General features: G+C 39.2%; 1 protein-coding gene across 1 annotated transcript; it reads left to right on the plus strand.

Moving 5' to 3' along the window:
- The first annotated feature begins 5,106 nt into the window (after positions 1–5,106).
- LOC105356192 (KN motif and ankyrin repeat domain-containing protein 4) lies at positions 5,107–20,284 on the plus strand. The gene is made up of 9 exons (XM_011486487.3): positions 5,107–5,312; positions 14,603–16,018; positions 16,398–16,473; positions 16,889–17,152; positions 17,274–17,358; positions 18,118–18,337; positions 18,416–18,558; positions 18,720–18,920; positions 19,786–20,284. Exons 2-9 carry the CDS (start codon positions 14,623–14,625, stop codon positions 19,876–19,878), a joined length of 2,478 nt encoding a protein of 825 aa, XP_011484789.1. The 5' UTR covers positions 5,107–5,312; positions 14,603–14,622; the 3' UTR covers positions 19,879–20,284.
- The last annotated feature ends 1,968 nt before the right edge of the window (positions 20,285–22,252 follow it).

Here is a 22,252-nt window from a genome sequence, read left to right on the forward strand (position 1 = left end):
TCAGTGGCCATTATGTGGCAAAGTGTGACATTTACAGATTTTTTAACATTTTTTTACGATATGGAAAAAGGAATCACAATCAAATTCCTGCCTTTAAATTCAATGAAGATTTTGTATCCGCATTCCAGACGTTGCGCCGGCCCGCCTCCCCCTTGTTCTCCTCCTGGCCTTTGGTTCGGCACGGTCCGTTTTAACCACCATGAGCGTCTGGGCTCTGGGGTCAATTCCCTCGGTCGAAGGTCATCACCAGCATGCAAGATGCCCCCGCCCCAGAGCCCAACCGCCAAAAACTTTGACTGTTTATGCTTCACAGTTGAATGCTTCAAAATGAAATCTGTCAAACCTACTTTCAATATCTCTCCTTATTGAAGTTTTGTTGACCTTTACCTTCAGGGCGAGGCCCACATCCTGAATGTTCAAAAAAGTATCACTATTAATACTACTGTACTTCCTGAAGGGATTTTGATTTATCACCTCCAATCTCCACAAGCATCACTGGGAATCAGATTTGATTTGATTTTTAAAAATGTTCTCACAGGTCTCCTTACTTGCCTAAATGGAAACACAAACAATAATCATAAAGGTTTTCACAGAGATTTAAAAAACTTTGAGGAGAACACAGATGTTTATTTTTGTCTCAATATTTGTATTTTTTATCACAAAAGTGCTGCAAAACAAAAAGGAGGAAATGAATGTCACATTCTATGTGTTTGTTGTTTGTATAACTAGAGGTGGGCAGAAATAATAGATCTGGGCCAAAATTAACTATTGGGCCAAATAAGAAAGTCATAGTACTGTTTAAATTTATCAGTCACTGTTTGTATAATTTGAATTCAGTAATCCAAGGCCTTCCGAGCATAGACTACAGCAAAAATAAACCTAACAAGCCTCTGAGTGTTCATTTGCTCCTAAAACAAATCGCACTATTTATGAATGAATCCATCGACTTTTTCCATGATTTGATTTGCTGGAAAGCATATTTGATTGCATTATTGGTGGCCACACGTGTATGCTGAGTCAGCAGAAAGGATTTTTTCTGTGTCACAGCATGGAGAGTCAAAGCGAGTTAGTGTAGCGTGCTCTGTTCCGCCCACATGCGAGACAGATGTGTCTGGTTTCCAGCCAGGAGGAAGAAACAGTCTACATATTCGAAATGGAATTTCAAAAGTTTCTGAGAAAGGAGCTCTGTTTCTTTTTTATCTTATGCTGCCATGTTTTACGTCTTATTGTTGAAGCGAAGATATTTAAAGAATTTATAGAAAAAGTGATCATAAGAGCTTTGAGTGCCCTCACTCCCACAGCAATTGGATTTCAAATTCAAGTTGGATCTTTTTTCATGCACAGCTTCAAATGCTGTCTTAAAAGAAGTACATTTCATTTTGATTTTCCACTAGGTTAAAGATTTTTTTACATCTACCTTCTTTCCTGATGACTATGAAACTAAGTTTTACCCTTTTATCCATCCATCCATCCGTCCGTCCGTCCATCTGTCCGTCCGTCCGTCCATCCAAAGATTAAAACAATTTTAAGTAAAAAAACACTATAGGTTAAAAGCAACAACAATCAAAAAACAAACTTTTTACTGCATTGTTTTATGTTACTGCAATTGTTTTATTTAAAGAGAACTTGATTTGTGTCTTCCTCTGTTATGTTAATTTCTGTCATTTGTCTATAACATTTGAACCTTGTTTTGCAAATAATTATTGAATTAGAATAGAAATAGAATAGAAAAGGTCTTTAATAATTCCTGAGGAAATTTAAATTCATTTGGAATCCATCTTTGCACTTAGTGTCTCTAGATTTTGCCTGCAGAAATGAATGCTGACACTTTCTGTCTGCATCGTTAAGCATATTGACAGATGCTCTGCAATCTTGGTGTAGTTGATTTGAACAGCTAAGCCTAAGCTTTTTTTTAATTATTTTTATTCAACCAATTATCTTTCTGCTTCAATTGTTTTTGGTAGGGTCTGTGGGATAATTCATCACTGTCTGTTTCATGACTGCAGTGTTTTAGCTGGCCTCCAAAGTTTCCCCTGAACACAAACGTTAGTTACATAATGGTCTGGAGTTCTGGGAAGTTGGTAAATCTGGCAGAGTTCGGACACTTTAAAAGCTAACACCTTTTGTATATTGGCATCAAAATGCAGGAAAACTATTTTCACACAGGAAATGAGAGATTATGTCCTAATAGTAGTTAATGTAAAATGCGAGGAACTACAAAAAAAATAATTAAAAAAAATCAATATTTAAAGTGATTCTTGACCAAAATATTTTTACATTTTATTATTTTAACACATAAAAAGTGAATTTATGCACTGGGGTTGATCTTTCTCTGAAACTGCTATTGAGAATGTGTTTGTTTTTGTGCCAAGCTCTCGGCTGTTTGTGGTTTGTCCGTCAGCATTTTTCCTCTCCTTTTTTTTTGGTGCAATAGTCTTTTTTCTTCCCCCTTCTCCCTCTTGTTTAACCACAATCCCTCTCAGAGCAGGGTGACTCCGTCAGTACTGGAAAAGAAATCATTCTTGCTAATTTCTTCTCCATTCACAGCAAAACACAAGACACCATTTGCAGCACCTTACACAACTATTAACATGCAATATTGGTTTATTTTGTCTAAGATTGAACTAAAGCTGTCATCCAAAGAAAGTAGATGCAACTGAAAGAACAAACAAACTATTTTTTAATCCACTTTACTTAAATGGAAAAGAAAATTTCAATAAAAAATAGAAATTGTGAACAATTAATTAGAAAATTTGCATTAACAAGCAGTTAGACAGGAGTACCTAATAAAGTGGCCAGTGAGTGTGTTTGCAAATGCATGCAGTAGGGATGCAACAATCCACATTTCCATCGATTTGGTTCACTGGTGTAACATAAAAATAGTTTTAAATTGTGGCATCTGAAGTACAGGTAAAACATTTTTTCTAAGTTTTCTTAAGTGTATTAAGGATTTGATCCCCTCTCAATTAGCAGGAATTCTTTGTCTCCCAGCCATCTCCCACAGGCTTAATGAGCTGTGATTAAAGAGAAAGCTTTCACTTTCAGCCCATTATCTGCATCAAAGTGACCTGTGCACACGAGTAATCCATCACATTTTAAAGTTTCCACTGTGAAGAAGATTGTCTGAGATTTTAAAGGACTATACTGAACAGCAACACAAGTCTGAAACCGGCAACAAGACCATCGCAATGGCACAATTTCTCCCTAACAAATGATGAGCAAAATGAACCATTAATCTCCCTTGATCTTTGTTTTAATGTGCCAGATTATATGATAATCTAAAGGCAGCTGAACCCATAATCACCATAAAACTGTTTTTTATCAATTAATGCACACTGTGTTGATAAGTTTTCCTGCTCAAAAAAGCAGGAAACCTATCATGTTTACTAATAAATAACTAAATGAAGAAGCACGTTTTGGAGGGTTTGTTGTCAGATTAATCCAAACCCGTCTTCTTGACATCAACTCAACTGGTTTGAAGGTGGAAGACTGCAATCCAATTGTCTAACATTAAGGTAGAAACTTTACGGAGTTTTTGTCTGGAAAAAAGGGAAAGGGTTGTGGATAGGTTGACTGCAACCAACATATTTTCGCATTGGGTCATGCACCGTTAAAACTTGTGTTTAAACCCTATTCTCTTGGCCAGAGAAGTACGGAAGCATTTGTGTAGCATAATTAAGAATAAAAACCAGAAATGCCTTTTTCATTTTCAAAATGAAGCTGCATTTTTCATGAGTAAAAAAAATACTTTATTCGTTCCCACGAAATAATAATTCACGTGATAAGTCATTCATAAACACAGATGTGAGCAATACTTGGATTTACAGTAGATACCTTCACTTTTCTGTCTGTGTATATCTGATTACAATGCATGGAAGACCATCGGATGTTTAGAGATTGGATTTATTTATTTTAAAAAGCTCTACAAAAGCATTGATAGTCACTGTCTGGGTTCATTCACCGTCTCTCCCGGTACGCACTCCGTCCTGCTGCAAAAGGCACTTTCCGCCGCTATATCCGTCTCTGTGACCCACAACAATTCAAGAGGGGAAAAGGGATCTATTTATTATTTATTATTGTCTCGATTAAAATATCATAAGGTTTAGGGAGCCCGAGCTTGCTGCTTCCCCATACTGCAGCAGCTCTCCGTCTGTCGTCCAGCCAGCTGCCCGGAATAGCAATCACCTCGCTATAGTCAACGGAAATATCAATGATGGAATGGCAAAATATATTTTAATATTACTTTAAACCACTTATCATTTATATGATCATTTATACAGTAAAGACGTAATCGGATGCATTGAAGTTTATGTCCAATTGAAAATGCGGGGTGTGTAAAAGGTCACAATTATTTCGTGGGAACAGATAAATATTTCGTGGGAACGAATTAGTATTTTTTTTACCCATGTCAGGTCACGGGCTCCGTGTCTTTGCAAAGGCTTGGATGGTGTTTTGTTTTCGTGAGTGAAACACAGACACGCTGCTGAGGCTGACTCTAGCATGAGGTCATGAAATGGGCGGCACCCACAAGGAGCGAAAGGTGGTCCCTCACAGATCGAGTCGTCTTACTTCCAGGCAGGAAAACGAACTGCAAAAATAACTCATATTTCTTAAAAGGTGTTATTTAGTGTGCCAAAGGTATATATCATCATAAATATGGATATAGTTTACTATAAAAGGCTTAATAATAACGTGAAAAAGGCCCTTTAACTAATTTGTGAAGGGTAAACCACTGTGGGAGCAGAGAACTCTCCTCACATGCTAGTGATTAATCAGAGAAAGGGTATTGGTGACACACAGAAAGAGGATCCACACCAAAATATGCACAGACAGAACCGGCTCATGTGGACGGCACTTACCCCCTGCCTGACATGCTCACTGAGGATATGTAGTTTTATATTCTGACAGAAGTTTATCTGTCCAGTCCTGCATGATCACCTTTTACAGAGACTTTGCTCCGTCTGGTTTTGCCTTTCTCCAAGTGCCGAACTTGAAAGTTTTATCAACAGGAGCAGCTTTTTCTGTCTAGACTGCACCTCTGGGCTCCCATTGGCTGCCGCCCGATGGGGAGGGTGTGGCTACACACGTCTAGCCTCCCTCCTGTCAGGCTCACTTTCATACAGAAGCAAACTCAGCTTGTGTTATGACAGGGGCTGCACAGTGGCATTTACCAAACAGCCGTGGCATGCCACTCTCGCCAACATCTCCTCCCTGCCTGCACAGGAGACCAACGACCACAGCTCAGAGAAGGCCGAAGCCGTCTGTGTGCCAGACGCTCCCTCAAATCCACTGAAACTGAAAGGAATCACAAGGTAAGAGCTGAGACCATTTTTAAATAATTTCTCAAGGTTCTGGAGAGCTGCTGGAGCAGGTAGTTAATCAAGGTTGAGATGCTAAGCGCTGACCTTCACGGTTGTGGATTAGGAGGTGACTGCTTCAAATTCAGGATCTGATGTGATTTAGAGAGACGGCCTTTTGCACCACAAACACTGATTATCCAGGCTTTCCAGCTCTGACATTTCACTGGATTTAAACGTCCACATGATGTGAAGGAATTCACTCAAGACTGACACACGTGTGCATGTAAACACGCGCTGAGAGAGCACACACTTTCTATTTTAACCTTGCCATGTTAACATGCCACAGCTTTCGTTCGGGGGGCAGCTATTTTATCCCAAGAGCTACGACCCAGCATGCAGTGTAAAGAGGTCTTAGCTGCCGCATTGCAATTCTGATCTTGTTGCTGTTGGACGAAGACCAGGGGCAATTCCAGAAGTCCCACACCAAAAAGAAAAAAACCACAAAAGATGAAGAACAATCACATGGAGTGCCAGATTTCAGCCTGTGATAGAGATGGTGGGTGAAAAAGAAATGGTGGAAAAGAGACCTTTGAAACATACAAAAGAGCTCTATTATGGATTCTAAACCATTTTGCTAAATGGAACATTCTCGGGTTTGTGGGATGTCTAAAGTACTCAAATTGATTGCATATTACATAAAAGGAACAGGGAAATCCCAAATCCCTGTACCTGATTACTTTTACAGGGCACTCTAAAAAAGGAAGATGTGTGACATGGTATTCAGGTTTGGGATTTAATTTGGCCAACTTTGTTCCATTTCAAAGTTTAAGGTGGATAGGATTAAGAAACAAAGTGATGCTCAAGATGCTCCAAAGGTTAGCCTGCTGGGAAAAATATTTACATAGACATCAAGAGATGAGAAGAATTTTGTTATTATTTGTTTATTTTTAAAAGATTGGTTTTAAAGCCTCTTGCAGACTTGCTCCCTTTTTGGATGGAATGTTTGTTTGGAGTTTTATGGTTGGCTTCATTTTCCTATACCTGGATTTAAGGTGAACACTAAAGACCCACTGCGATTGTGCTTTTGGTGTTTTGAACATGTTCTTGCGGCATTTTTCTCATGATGGAGGACATATATAAAGAAAAATAAACTCAAAATTGCATTCCTGAGTGTTTCTTTATGCAAATTTTTGTGAATCAGCAGCAGATGAAAGGCTTTTTGAAAAAGCTATTAGTTGTGACGTAGAAACTACAATCGGCAGCTCCCTGCTCCGCTCCATTTCGATACATCCACTTACAGACAAAAAGATCCACGTACGTCTTTGTTTTCCTCGTCTGAGCTGGTATCTGGCACAAAACTGTACTGATGGATAGCTCCAGTATTGCTTCCCATTTTTGTTGCACCCGTATTAGGTTGGGGACGTTAGGGGCTGTAAACTAGCTGGAGAATGTGTAAACCGATGGGTGATGGGAAGTGGGGCAGCATTGACAAAATTCGTTTAAACTATTGCCGCTCTGCTAAAATGATCTCCTAGAAAAAGGGGAAAGTTCTTTTGATTTTGGCTAAAAACGGCATTATAATAAATAAATGACCACCGGGAATGCTTTTGAAATAGATGATAAGATGATCCTAGTGGGATTTTAAGAAAATGCCTCAAACACTTATAATCAGGGGTATTTGTTTGCACTCTTAGATGTCCCAAATTGGAGTATAGAGTATAATAAAGATAGTTAACATGCTCAGAGAAAGGGCAGCAAAGAAGAGCAGCATCTGTAGGCTATAAAAATACTATTAATATTTAATGCAAAGACAACCTCAAAAGCTTCAAAAAACCTTGAGTTTGCTCTGTTACATGACTTCTGGATGAAGTTCAGTACAAAGAAGCAGCAGCCCCAGGACTCCTGTTTGGCTGGGGCCTGTTTGGGGAAAGCAAATATTTTACGTTTCATTTCTTGGGTTTCCTGTGAGGTTGGACCTACTGCTCCAAGCGCGGACAACTAAACCATGTACCACGGAAATTTTGAGGGGGTGAGTTAGGCAACAGCTCTGGGGAATTACCTAACTCCATTTCTGCTCGATTGCCTCCTCTGTGGTAAACTGGTCAAGGGGAAATGAGCAGGTCCATGTTTATGTGTGAAGTGGGCAGTTTGGATGTAGCTTTGTTTGTCAGAACACCATTTTATGGGCTTTCAATTAAATTCTGAATTGCATGACATTTCAAAAAATGATGCACCACAGGTCTAAATTAAAGCCCACCAGGTAAATATATGACGCACAGTCCGTACAGACTGACGTTTTAAGCGACACTTGAAGGAAAAAGCGTATAAATCCAAAGACTAGTACGCAGTAGTTCATGTCTTGGAAGGCTTTCACAAAGTGCTTGCTTAATTTCCTTTTGGGAAAGATCGTTTTGGAACTTAAACGGTCCTAAATAGTGTGGAAATGTGCATTCTTTCACTTTGAGAAGCAATTTTGAGGTCAGGATCGGATGTTGGCGCAGAAAGCCGGCCTCAGTTATCCAAAGTCATTGAATGGCTTTGAGGTTGGATGTCTGATGGGTTGGTTAAGATGGTTCATGTGGGATTTCTCTAACCATGATCTCCTGGATTGTTCTATTGTAAACTGAGGCACAGGCAGGAGAAAATGGTCTTCATCGGAACTGTTTAACAAAGTCAAAGTGAGAAATGTTATTATGTGGAAAGGATTTAAGATTTAAGACTGGGGGGGCTGAAAATCAGCATCACCACGTTAGCTTTCCAGCTGACAAAGACAGGTGTCCTTTTTCCCACCATCCCCTAAAGACATCCATCTGATTTCCAAATGGAGACACGTGACTCAACACATCACAGAAAACATTTTTGCCGCTCCACAGAGAAGTGGTGGTGTGCTTTGCATCGCTCCATTTGAAACTTTAGAGATGCGAGGCCTCCGTGCAGCTGTCTGGCCATGGATACCCATTCCAGGGAGGTCCTGCCACACAGGCTGTGTCAGAGATCCCTCCCTACTCCCCAACTACTAAAAACTATACACTGCAGGACTATCTAGTGCCACTATCTAGTGGATTTTAATTAGGAAAACATGTTCACTACTTTTTTATTCTTACAAAAAGCAAATGTGACATCACAGGTCATCCAACCACAATGCATTGTGGTCTATATTCCTCAATCTAGGGAACACTGATGGACACTGGATTTTCACAGAGAATTCTGAGAACTTTCTATGGCACTGGATTTCGGAATTGTAGCTTCAAACAGCTCTTCAAAATGGAGAACGTACTATAGTGCACTAAGTAGTGAGTAATGAAGGAATTTGGACACAACTAGTTTTGTTTTTGTTTTCCCTGATTGCTTTGAATGCAGCATCAGTGACAACCAAATATTTGACCAGTAAGAGTTTTCATTTTAAAAGCATAAGAAAAACAGTAAGGCATGTTTTTCTCTAAAGAAATCAACAGTAGAATCAATTAACACTATTGAAAAGATGAACACAAATGTAGAAGAATGTCTTTAAAGTGTTTAATTCTTCTAAAGGCATGCAGGCAGAATTTGGACCTGCAGCAACCATTACATTTTCTTTTTCCTGCAACTCTCCAATCTAATTTGGTCACCTAATTATTTTATTTTAGAAAGTACAATGAAGATATCCTCATCTGTTCTCACGCACATAAACAGACTAGTGTAAGTAGCAAAAAGGATCAGTGAAAAACTGGGATGTTTTTAAAGTTTTAAAATCAAATTAAAGCCGCAAGCGGCGTTGTATGGCCCGCAGACGCAACCCGCCTTCCACGCCCAACTCTACGCACTACCGCGGCCCTCTCCGCCCTCACCGCCCACAAATTAAAAGCTAATCAAGGCTGGATTTGCTCATAATGCTAACTATGCTAACTATGCTAATGTGACTAAAAGTCCTAGCATAGCGATCAGCATAATCAACTCTCTCAGAAAAACACATTTCCTAAAATGCTAATTATGCTAACCATGCTAGCTATGCTAATGTGCCTAAATGAGCTAGCATTGCGATTAGCATCATCAACTGACTCAAAAAAACACATTTCCTAAAATGCTAATTATGCTAACTATGCTAGCTATGCTAATGTGGCTAAAAGTGCTAGCATAGCGATCAGCATCATCAACTGACTCAGAAAAACATATTACCTAAAATGCTAATTATGCTAACTATGCTAACTATGCTAATGTGGCTAAAAGTGCTAGCATAGCAATCAGCATCTTCAACTGACTCAGAAAAACACATTACCTAAAATGCTAATTATGCTAACTATGCTAGCTATGCTAACATAGCTAAAAGTGCTAGCATAGCGATCAGCATCATCAACTGACTCAAAAAAACACATTTCCTAAAATGCTAATTATGCTAACTATGCTAGCTATGCTAATGTGGCTAAAATTGCTAGCATAGCGATCAGCATCATCAACTGACTCAGAAAAACACATTCCTCCATTGGTGAGAGTTATATGTCATAAGTTGCTAAAAAGCCCACTTTTTCCAAAATGGCGGCTTTTCTGTTGATTTTATCTCCATAGCAACCATTTTATGTTTTGGTCCCCTCGGGAGGACGAACAGATTGACGTCAGTTTCGGACAAATCGGTAAAAGTAAACTTTTTGTCGTCCTTAGCAACAGTGGTTTTATGCTAACCACGCCCACATTCCTTATATGTCCATATCCAGTGTTTTTCAATGTATTCAGTTTCAGGCATGAATGCATGCATTCAATTTTCACTGTATTGTATTGAAATGCATGGGAGTTATAACAGTGCGCCACTTTGCTAGCTTGCCACGCGCACGCCGTTCAAAATCTACAACTTCTAATTCCAACATTTTTTACACAGTAGCTTGCCATTGATGCCCAAAAAGTTTTGAGACGATCGAAGAAAATTCCAACGACAAGTTTACGTTTGAATCTGGTGGTTAAGGTGTTTTTTATAGAAAATTCAAGATGGCCGCCTTTTCCCGAGGTCAAAGGTCGACGAAACTCCAAAGGTGATTGTAGACTTACGCTAGGGACATGCGAGTCAAATTTCGTGAAAATCGCTCAAAAAAAAGTTCATTTTTCCATATCGTGTAAAAACGCGAAAAACTCAAAATGGCAGATTTTGGCACAAAATGGCCGCCAAACCGTAGGTCGTGTGGCCATCACGTAATGATTTCAAAACTTTCTTTGGATATACCCGACAAAGTTATCTGGGTTTTGTTAGCCGATTCTTAAAAATAAAATCCGAAAAAATTTTTTTTTGCCGAGTCAGCACTTTTTTTTGCGACGGTTTGTTGCTTACCACGGCCACATTCCTTTATCGATTTTGTCGTATGTGACATCGTTTTGTTCAGTGTGGGCCAGGGTATCGCATATTTCAGTTTCAGGCTATTCCGATAAAATATGTGCGAGCTAGCTAAAATGGCGACGGTTGCGAATTCGCCACGCGCACGCGTTTCAAATTCTACAACTTCTAATTCCAACATTTTGTCCACAGTAGCTTGCCATTGATGCCTGAGAAGTTTAAAAAAGATCGATAAAAATCCCTAGGACGAGTTTTCGTTTGTATACGTTACTAAAGGTGCTTTTTTATGAAAATTCAAGATGGCCGCCCCTTCCCAAGGTCAAAGGTCAACAAAACTTCTTTGGTAGTTGTAGAATCGTGTTTTTGGCATGTGTATGAAATTTCGTGAAAATCGCTTTAACAAAAGTGTAGTTTTCCCATATTGTCAAAAAACACGAAAATCGCCATTTCTCTGAGTTCGCCACAAAATGGCCGCCAAGCCGTAGGTCGTGTGGGCATCCCATAATGATTTCATAACTTCTTTGGGATATCTCCAACACGCGTGTTTTGGTTTCGTAACTGTATTTCAAAATATTTTTTTTTGGCCCCATAAGCGATTTTCGGCCCATTCATTTTTTTTACGGGATCGCTCGCCGTGATGTCATCGACTTCGGGGGGGTGGCGTTCTCTTTGCCAAAAATTCATTTTCAATTTATCCCAGGTGTGTGCCAATTTTGGTGAGTTTTCGGGTATGTGGCGGGGGTCAAAATTAAGCTCAAAGACGCCGTTATAGGACAAGAATAATAATAATAATAATAATAATAATGAAACGAAGCAGAAACAATATAGAAGTTTTTGCAGTCAGGTGGCCTATGTGTTTCAATGCGGCCTGTCTTTTACTATAGGCTGGGCATGTCTTTTGGGCTTTATACCTGTCTTTTGAGGGCTTTTTGGGGCTTTTTTGTGCTTTTGTCGTCATTTTTGCGACTACAATTTTTACGTTTTTGCGTTGGTGTTGTGCGTGTGTGTGTGTATTTTTGTTGCGTTACACAATTGTCGTGTCGTTGTGTGCTTTGGGCGACTTTTGACCCCATTTTTTGGCGTTTTGACGCGTTTTTTTGACGTTTTGGACCTTTTTGAGTGTTCGACCCTTGTACCAGTTACAATATGGTCCTTGCAGTCTATGACTGCTGCGGGCCATAATTAAGTTTAAGCTTTTTCTTTCAAACTGATCTGAAGTCGTTTAAAACCGATGAAGGCTTTAAATACGTGCAGAATGCGTGTGAATCTGCAAAATCTTTATTTCACACTTCATTTGTTTTGGCGTAGCATGCACAAATGTGCATAACCCAAGCTTTAATTAGAAGATTTGTTTGTGTTTATGGTTGGCTATCGAAGCATGTGTGAATGACAGGGGTTCATATTACTTCCAGGGCCATTTGGCCCCGTTTGTCTGTTTACTGCATTGCTGACATTGTTAGGGGGCTGTGGCCTGGTGGCTGTGGTGCCTCGATATGGCAACACGCTACCGCAAATGGATGACAGTCTGGAAAGAAGTGGAGAAGGGTAAGAAAAAGGCAACAGGGTCTTATTGGAAGGTACATAAACCAATACATTAAAAGAAAACCTTTTGAGTAAAATAAAAAACAAAATCAGCAGCTTAAAGACAGACTGCATAAATTATAGAAAGTAGTTAAAGTATAATGAGCATGCAAGAGGAGGCGCACAGAAAGAAAAGCAGGGAGGGAAAGTAGTGAGTCAGAACAATGATTGTCTGTATTTATGTCTGTAGGAGTATATTTTTGCACCGCAGGCCAGAGCTGCTGGGCAAAACTGTCACAAACTATTTTCAGATCCAGTGCCGGACAGCAGGGCTGTAATCAAGCAAAGATCAGGCTTGCTGAAAAATGGCTGTGTGGCGGAAGAAATGGAAGAAACTGGAAGTAGCGGAAGAAATGAAGCAGCCAGAGAGTGGAAAAAAAGAGGAAAGTCTTTAGGAAAAAAAGGAAAAAGACGGAAAAACTGCTGAAAAGTTTTAAGGCGTTGTGTTGGATTAGAGTAGGCCTGCACAATATACCGCAAATTTATCGTTATTGCAATATCCAGCTCTGCAATATGCATATCGCAAAAGACGGCGAATATCGCAATAAATCGCAAACCCAAAATGTGTTAAAACAATCTTCTAGCAGCTTGAAGCATTTAACGAATCAAATAAATCCCTTTATGCTTTGACCAATCAGATGGACGCCTTCCCATTGTTGACCAATCAGATGGAGGCCTATTATGTTAACCCAGGTCCTGAAGAGCCTCAACCCTGCCTGTTTTCCAGCTCTCCTTAACCAGCTTGCTGTTGATTGGCTGACTCAAGTGATTTCACATCCTGATTGACTGAACACACCTGATTTTGGTTATCATTATCGAGCAGTCTAGGGAGAATTGGAAAACAGACAGGGTTGAGGCTCTTGAGGACCAGGGTTAGCCACCCTGACGTTTGTCCCCCATGTCGATGAGGGTCATTTGGAGTATAATTTTTAAACTGTTGCAATGAAATGGGAATGATGTTTTTGTTTATTTTTCTATTTTTTTATTTACCGCAAATTTATCGTTATCGCAATATTGATCACTAATATCGCATATCGCAAGTTTTCCTCATATCGTGCAGCCCTAGATTAGAGTAAAAAAAAGATGTGTCACTCAAACAGTTTATGTCCTAAGAAGATGTAGTTTTACCTAACACAATTACTGCCAATCAATGAAAATCAAGAACTTCATAAAGATGATGGAAAAATAAGCACGTGTATTTGTAATAGTTTTTTTTTTGGGATGGACACTTTCTTTTGGCAAAACAACAACAACAGAAAACAACACAATTATTCCAATCAACCACAAGAATTAATGAGTGAACATGCAAAAATACAAAGTATGTTGCAATAAAAACGTAGTGATACTGTTTGGATGTAAACTATAACTCAGATTTTCTAGTAGCTAATAACTGCCAATAACCTATTAAAAGGGACTGAAACCTTCTCTGCATTTTTTCTAAATGGGATGTCTACTGTTGTGCAATGACAGATTTTCCGTTAGGAAAGACACCTTCAGGTGCAGATGTCTTTGGCTTTCAGTGTTTGGAACTTTTAGGGTGGAACTATATTAAATTAAAGAACAGTTTGGAGCATGACGTTTTACCCCTTAATACCCCAAACCATAAGCTTAGGTCCAAACAGTGACCTAAAGGTTATAAACCGAGAACAATCAATGCCCCATTCTAGGACTGAAAACCTTTTTTGACAACACAGAATAACATGAAATATGAATAAAATCATTGTTTTGACCTTTCTAGCTTAAAGAAATAACTGACGTGTTAAAGATAAAAACAATTAAAGTAACGCAGCCCATTGCTGCTCAGTTAGAGCATCAATAAAAGCATCACAAAGTAAAACCTCTTAAAAGTATTTCAGAAAGCTATTTAAGTAAATGTAACTTACTGTAGTACAGGTCATTTTTTACTACCTTCCTCTAAAGCAGACACATCTTCTAAGCGTCAACACATTTGATATAAATATTATTCATATTTATAAGGTTTGGGGTCACTGACATGATCTTGTCCTTTCTATGCAAGTTGTGCATATCAGTCCAAAGCATAAAGTTTGGTGGAAACCAATAGCAATTTTGAGCAAAGACCACCATAGAAATAACTAGAAAAACGTAAAGGTCGTTTAAAGGCTAAAGCTCAGTTCTACCTCTTTTCTACATTGCATTGTAATAAAGACATTTATAAGGTGTAATCCCTGTGCTGAATGCAATATTTACACAGAGACTGAAATTATAAGATTTACTGCAAGGCTGCTTTGAGATTTTTTTTTAGTTTTTTCCTATAAGTTATTACAAACTTTTGTGTCAGTGATTCCAGATGTATTTATTAAGAACTATTACCGTTGGTGTAATTGATGAATCTTAGAAAAAAAATCACAACATGCTTCTTTCAATCTATATATATATATTTATATATATATTTTGAATTTTACAGGAAATCTTGGACCTCTTAAAATGGCAGAGAACGGGGTCAAAGGAAAGCCACCGTACTCGGTTGAGACACCCTATGGCTTCCAAATCGATCTGGACTTCCTGAAATACGTGGAGGATATCGAGAAAGGGAACACCATCAAGCGTGTTCCGATTCAGCGCAGAAGTAAGGGACCTCGAGCGAGTACTCTGCCCAGAAACCTTAACCCTTCTGGATGCGGCTACCGTCCGAGTCCCTGGGGATCCACTGGGGCTCTTGGCCCTCGATCACCACCGTCAGATACCCATCATCACGGCTATTCCCTGTGGGCGCACAGTCACAGGCCGCCTTTATTTCCCACAGATCCCAGGTCTCTGGCAGAACTAGAGGCAAAAATCAAGGAGTTTGATGAACAGCCTTTGGGAGAGCACATCAGACCTCACCTCCTCCGAGCCTCTAGTCTGCCGCTGACGGTTTTGCTAAGGCAAGAATCAGAGTGCGCTGATGATCGAAGCAGCATTTGGAGCTCAAGAGAGTACCTGAGAGCAGGAAACACCTCGTGTGAAGATGTCTTCAATCCTCCAGACAGCCCGCAGCCCCAGGACTGCTCAGGGCTGTTGAGGCGGCTGTCTGAAGCTTTGGAGCGGGTTGGGGAGCTGGAGATGGAAGTGAGGGTCATTCCTGAACTCAGAGCACAGATCTGCATCCTTCAGGAAGAACGAGAAAGGCTTCGTCTGGGCCTGGTCCCGCATCTTATATCCTCTACAGAGAATGGAACCACAAAACGCTTTGCGTTGACTCACCGCAGCATAGTGGACATGAAAAGACCCATCAAGGTCAGGAACAGCACCTCAGATGACAATACCCAGCCGATGCACGAGTGGAAGTCAAGTACAGACCTGGATGAGCTGCTGACGGTGACGTCCCTGCAGGCCAAAGTAGCTGCACTGGAGCAGAAGCTCCATGAGACTAGCCTGGAGCTGCAGAAGGTGACAGGGCTTTTGAGGGAGCAGCAGGCAGAGAGTGGAACCAAAGACAAAAAGATAGAGAACCTCATCAACAACCCTGGGATGTGGGTCTGTGCCGAACGAGTGATGGTGGAGCAGGATGGAGACGAGACAGTGGTGAGATCTATGGAACCAGATTATAGTAAAGGATGCTCATTGGCTCTAAGACACCCCCCACAGAAAATGAGTTCTAGAGGAGGCGTGGAACCCGCTGATGGTACAGCTGACAGCATGAGCACAGCAGCAGTGCTCCATCACATCAGGAGGATCAAGAATCTTCTGGATCAGCAATGGGAGTGTGTTTGTGCAGAAGGGAAACCAGGAGATAAGGGACGAGCTTTAAAGCACTTAGATCCAAAAGTCAACTCCCTGCAGGAGGAGATGATGGAACTTGTGGACATTCTTCTGTCACACTATCAACAGAATGGTGATGGTGAGTAGGGGATCCACCATTTATCCAGTAGTGTAACATCTTTAGTATAAGGAATGGGACAGAGAGCAGGAATACTTCCACAGACTTGGATCTAACCACCAATGTAGTTTTACAGCTGTGTAAACAAAGAGATCCAAGGAATTTGAGGAAGTTCTTTTTTCCTTTTTTTTTCCACTTTAGTGAAGCATTTTTTCCTCTTGTCATTGCTTCACTGCACATAAAATCTTCTTTTATAAAATATGCTAGTCTAAAAATAAAATACATTTTTATTTTATGTGCATGAAGAATGTTTTATTTTTTGATTCTACTCTAGTTTTTTCATGTGCAAAGTATGTCGTTGCTAGCATTTCATCATCCTCTTCTTATGTATTTCTCTTAGCCTCAAAATCCACCATAAAGACAGACACATGTGCTCAGAAGTCAGAAACCCTGCGCTCTGAGGTGCCTAATGAAAGGTCCGTAAATAACTCCCACTGCTTTTAGTGTGTTTGAGCTGCAAGCTAATCAGACCAAAAAAAAACAAAAAAGATGGAGATTTCAGCCGATGGCATTTATCTCACCCCATCAGAAGATTTCATTTAAAGTGCAGGAACTGTTTTTTGACACAGGACTTAAGCCATATTTTAAAGCCTTAAATATAAATGCCTTACCTTATTTTAGAATCACAGGAGGAATGCACACATGGCAAATTACCTCTCTGTGGTCGGAAAAGAATAAAAAGAGGGGAAAATTCAATGTTTTTGCACCAAAACTCTGTTAAATGTAACTTCTAAGTTTTTATAAAACGACAATAATCAAAATATTCTAAAACAATTCTTTATAAACACAAAGCTGTTTATCTGGGCTTAAATTCATTTAATTTTTCTACAGATTGACTGCTAAAGGAAATCTCTCAGATTCAGACTGTAAGATCCAAAGTCTTCATGCCAGAAGAGTGGATGCGGCTCAAACAGACGCCAAGTCTGTGCAGACAGGAATGGCGGCAAAGCAACAGCCAGAGAAGCCCGTCACGCCTGTAGAGAGGAAAGATGGTCAAAGAGATGGAGGTGCAGTAACAGCAGGAGCTGACGGCAAAGAAAAAAAACCTCCAAGACAACAGAAGGAGGGGAACTCGGGCTCAGGAGCCAGAGCTAGGTGAGGGCACCGCAACCACCATGTCACTGTGTGGGAAAAAACAAAATAAAACAGGGACATATTTGAATTTCATTATTCTTTCACTTGTTTATTCTGTAGCGTGTCTTTTTTTTCCTGCTAGGGAGGCCAACGATGCAGACTTTGTGTCGGCATGTCATTTTGTCAAAGCGCACATGGGCAACATGGATAACCCTAGTGAAGACATGGTGGGCAGATTTTTTTTGTATATTTTATGGCTGGATTGCATCTATAAATTGAAATAAGAAATATGTCCTGCTTTCAGAAATAATAAATTATGGTTGTTAGATGAAATATTTGCAAAGTTCGGGTGGGTGATCGATGATTGGTCTATATGTTGCAACATTTCAGAAAGCAAAAGTATTTTCAGAGTCATTGGGGCTCTTGCAGGTGTCTGTGCAAGGCTTCTCAAAAATAGTGAGTGTTCACGCTAAAAGGTGGTCACAACAACAAAAAAGACAAGACATGCTCTGGACACCCGTGAAGGAACAGTAATCAAGGCAGAAGTAGTGTCCAGACAGTGTGGTGGTGGTAAATGCCGTACATCTGAGATCCTACTTTTACATGAATAAGTCTGCAGTCAATGCTTTACTTTGAAATTTTAAAAGAATTGCTGAAATAATGACTCAAGATTTTATTTTAGGAAAAAGTTGTGTACATAATATATACTCCTGACTACCATAGAAAGAAAATCTAGTCCAGTCAAATTTTTTTTTAAATCCAACAAAAACGACAAATCCCAGAGCACCGCCCCTTCATATTTGGTATCATTGAGAAGTCTTAAATGTCCTCTGTTGATGCTAAAAGAAGTTAATTCATTAGTGCAGAGATATTTCGGTATAGAAATGTTCTCCGCTGATTTTTAAGCGCTGTGTCTTTACGTGTGCAGTGTCATTTTTGTGTAATTACCATTTACCAATGTCTCTTTTTCTGTCATCTTACCCCAGAGGAAAGCTCTGGTCACTTTATTTCAGCACTGGTTCACCACCGCAGCAGAGGAGGCCTCTGAGGCTTGCAATGTGGCCGCATGCGTAAGAGGAGTGAAGAAAGAAACGCCGTCCCTCCTGGCCTTCCTGGTTAACCTTCCGGATGACAATGGCAACACGGTGCTGCACTACAGCGTATCTCACTGCAACTACAGCATTGTCAGCCTGCTGCTGGACACAGGTGACATCCCTGTTAAGACAGATTTGCTGTGCGTGAATGCTATTACTGTATAATCATTGTTTTCTTTCTGTTCTACAGGCGTGGCGGACGTGAACGTTCAGAACAAAGCCGGTTACACAGCAGTCATGTTGGCCTCTCTGACTGCTCCCGATGGACCTGATGGAATGGAAACAGTCCGGAAGCTGATGGAGTTGGGAAATCTCAACGTTCGTTCCAGTCAGGTGACAGTCAATGCAAATAATCTGAGAAAAAAAACTCACAAGCATGTCTTCTATTATTTTAGGGAGTTCATTCGTCTTCAGTTTAACGTAGATTAAAACTTTAGTGAATAAAGATGACTCTAGAGAAGATAAAATATTTAAAACTCTTTTTCTGAACTCAGACAGGTCAAACAGCTCTACATTTGGCGGTCAGACACGGTCGAGACATCATGGTCCGCCTGCTGTTGAGCTGCGGCGCCGACACCAACATCCAGGACAATCAGGGAACAACGGCGCTCATGTTTGCAGCTGAGAAGGGTCACACACACGTAGCGAGATTACTTTTAGAAAGAAGCCAGAGCGACCTGACACTTACTGACAAGGTACCAATTCATTCATCCTTCCATCCTTTTTCTTTACCTGGTATATCCCTTTTGGGGCCAATTTTGTACATTTTGCCTTTCTCTTCAAAAGCCTGTGTTCTGATATTTTAAGTTTCTCATAATTTGGCCCCCGTGTAGCAGCTCCCATGGAAGTGTACAAATCTGTGTGTGAATTGTTGAGGGGAAAACGACATGTTAAGTGCTGTATTCCTTGCAAAAATGATGAAAAAGGGGTATTTAAGGACATATTGATTGCCATTTAGCAAAAGGTGTTCTAGGTTTATCTCAAGCTTAGAGAATCTCATATCATTAAACATTCACAGTTTTACCCAGCCCTCTCTTTTGAGTTGAACAAATGGTTATATTTAAACAAAAAATTTGCTTATATTACCAATTTGCCATAAAATAATACTTTTTGTCTCTGCAATTTTAGCTCAAAAACCAATGTAAGTACGGTACTAACGTAATAAAAGACACTCTAACACACCAACAAGATAAAGTAATTACTACCCACATCTACTACCCACCCATCCTCCTGTGATCCATTGTAAAAGCGTCCCCAGTGGTCTTTCAATTATGATTATGCCGTTTTTAGACAAAAATCAAAAAAACTATTTTCTTAGGACAAAGTTTCTGCAGAGAGGCAGAATTTTATAAGAAAAAATAACCTCGAGTAAGCCTGCCCCATTTTGCATCATTCATCTATTTAAACGCTTCCCTGCTAGCTTACCCGTTACAACCACAGCCTAACATTACTGGTGCAACAAAAATGTCAAGTAATATCTTTATACATTCATTCAGTAGCATAAGATAAAGTTTATAATATAAAAGTACAAAATCTGTATGTTTTCTGTTTTTCTTTCAGCGGGGGCGAACTGCACTCTCCATCGCCTTGCAAGGCTCCCACTCGGACACAGCGGCCCTGCTCCAGGCCCATGCTAAAGCTCGAGCTCTATAAAAGAGGAAGATCTGCGGACAAATGTACTTTTTTCTGTCTGAAGCACTTCCAAATGTAAACTGAAAAATACCTTTCCTGCATTAGCACTGGTTTGAATTTCCTGATGTTGACTTTGTCAGAGGGAGATTGTAGGTAATCCGGGGCTTTAAACTTGGATATCTGTTGGCTGTCAAAACAGGTAATGTGCTGATTTTTTTTGTCTTTGTTCTTTATAACTACAGCCATCTCTATTGATTGCACACTAATGTCGCAGCTTAGCTCTGCAAATTATACCAAAGTGTTTATTGAGAAATGATTGCATAAGCCACATATACATTTAATTACTGTATGTAATGTTTCATTTGTAAAGCTTACAGTTTATTTTTTGCCGAAACTGAGATTCTGTTAAATAAAGCTGTAAAGATTGCTCGTCTCTTCATGCGTGTCAGATAAGTAACACAAAAAATGAATTATGTGACTCGTGTTAAGATTCTAATCTAATCTCGTCTTCAAAGGTCTGGGGTACTTTTTTTTTTTTTTAAAGAAAAATGATTAAAACTCTGTAAACTCAATTTACCTTGGACAGACTATTTACTTATTGTAGACAATTCTTCTATTAAGTAGTTTTAATTTTTTAAATCAGACTGGAGTCTGGGTCTTTTCAGTTTTTATCTTTTTTTTTGCAGTGTACCTGTTTACTTTAAATAGTCACTATATAATTTCCTATTTGTACCCTTTCAATTTAATATTTAATAGAAATCTAAATAAATTTGATTTAGAAAATGCTAAACAGAATTATATTTTATCTGTAATGACAAACCTGACCAAAGGGTGGCGCAGTCCCTCCATGTTTGAAAACTAAGGTCAACTACACAATCACGTCAGAGCCCAAACCCGGAACCAATTATTAAAGAAAAAAAAAAGAAGATAAATTTGAGTCTTTGTCTTTCATTCTATTCTTTTCAATTGTGATAGAAAAATCACCTGTGGATTTCTTGACAAAGAAAACGATAAGATTCAGCTGAACTCCAGCTGTGTGATGACTGTTGGGGCTGAAATCACTTCATGAAAGCTGATTTCTTAGATTAGACCTTGTTCCTTAAAAAAGCCTTTAAAATAAAGGGGATAAGGATAGAAAACTCAGGATGTCTGTCCGACGGTGCAAAGCCCTGTCATTTCCCTCGAGTCTCTCTTCAGCAAAGCTGGCTTTCCTGCTTGGCTGACCCTGTGAGAAAACACATCTCAGGACGGAGAGATGGATGGATGAATGTTTGTCTCAAATAAAAGAATCAGCACAGAAAACAACATTAAATAAATCACGTATTACGCATCAGAAACAATTGAAGGTAAAAAAAAAAAACTATAAACAATGCATTTAATTAAAAAAAGGAACAAAGGAACTAAAATCAGCTTGTTGTAGGAGAAAATATTTTGACGAAAGTGTCAAGAAAAATACATGAAATCGACTTTGGAAAACTAGTAAAGAAGACGGTTGCTTCAGCTTCCGTTCTATGATGATAATGAATTTTTCTAAAACAGTTTATCTTTTAGAAACTCAATTGCTAAGGGCCACTGCTTAAACTATATTCTCTAATATTCACATCCAGTGTCTGGGTTTGGTCCACTAAGTTAGACACTTAAAAATATTCATCATTCTGCTTCCATCCATAGAATCATGCAGTTTTGTGAGTTACAAAAAACAAAAAGTACTGCCTCTTGATTTTTCTTTGCTTCCGATTTAGTTTTATTAAATCTTAAAGGAACTTATGTTTTGAGATTCAGTCTAGAATCATCTTTAAAAAAATGCATTATTATTTAACTATTTAATTTATGAAATAATATCATACCAATCAGAGGCAAACTTACCTGTTCAACTGCATCAAAGTAGTTGAAAGCTCACTGGCTTCATGTAGAGGAAATTTTGGATTTGGATTTAGTTCTCTGGAAATTTTGGATTTCCAGAGAACTAGTCTGATTGCTTTGCTTCTTTGAAGCCAGTTGGGAAGACTGCTCAAAAAAAATAAATAATAAACTAATATACCTGACCATCAACTGCAACAAAAGGGCCTAAAAATTAAAGAAGAAAAGATCCTGAGTTAAAACCCATCAACATTTTTCTTAAAGATACACTGATTATATTTTGAGCTATTTTACCATTCCCAGTGTTTTTTTTACTTTTTTAATGATTATGCAGTTTTTAGGCAAAATGAAAAAGGCCATCTTCTAGATTTCAAATCAAGCGTCTGTTGGTGCGACAGTTTGCTATATAGCAGAAATGCTATATTGAAATGACTATTTTTAAATTACATTTTCTCTTTCATAAGAAAAAGGCCACACATACGTGTCAAACAATCAAAAAACATGATTTTCTTGATTTTTCTTTTGAATAAATCTC

Source organism: Oryzias latipes, chromosome 17, assembly GCF_002234675.1.
Source record: "Oryzias latipes chromosome 17, ASM223467v1".
NCBI classification, from domain to species: Eukaryota; Metazoa; Chordata; class Actinopteri; order Beloniformes; family Adrianichthyidae; genus Oryzias; species Oryzias latipes.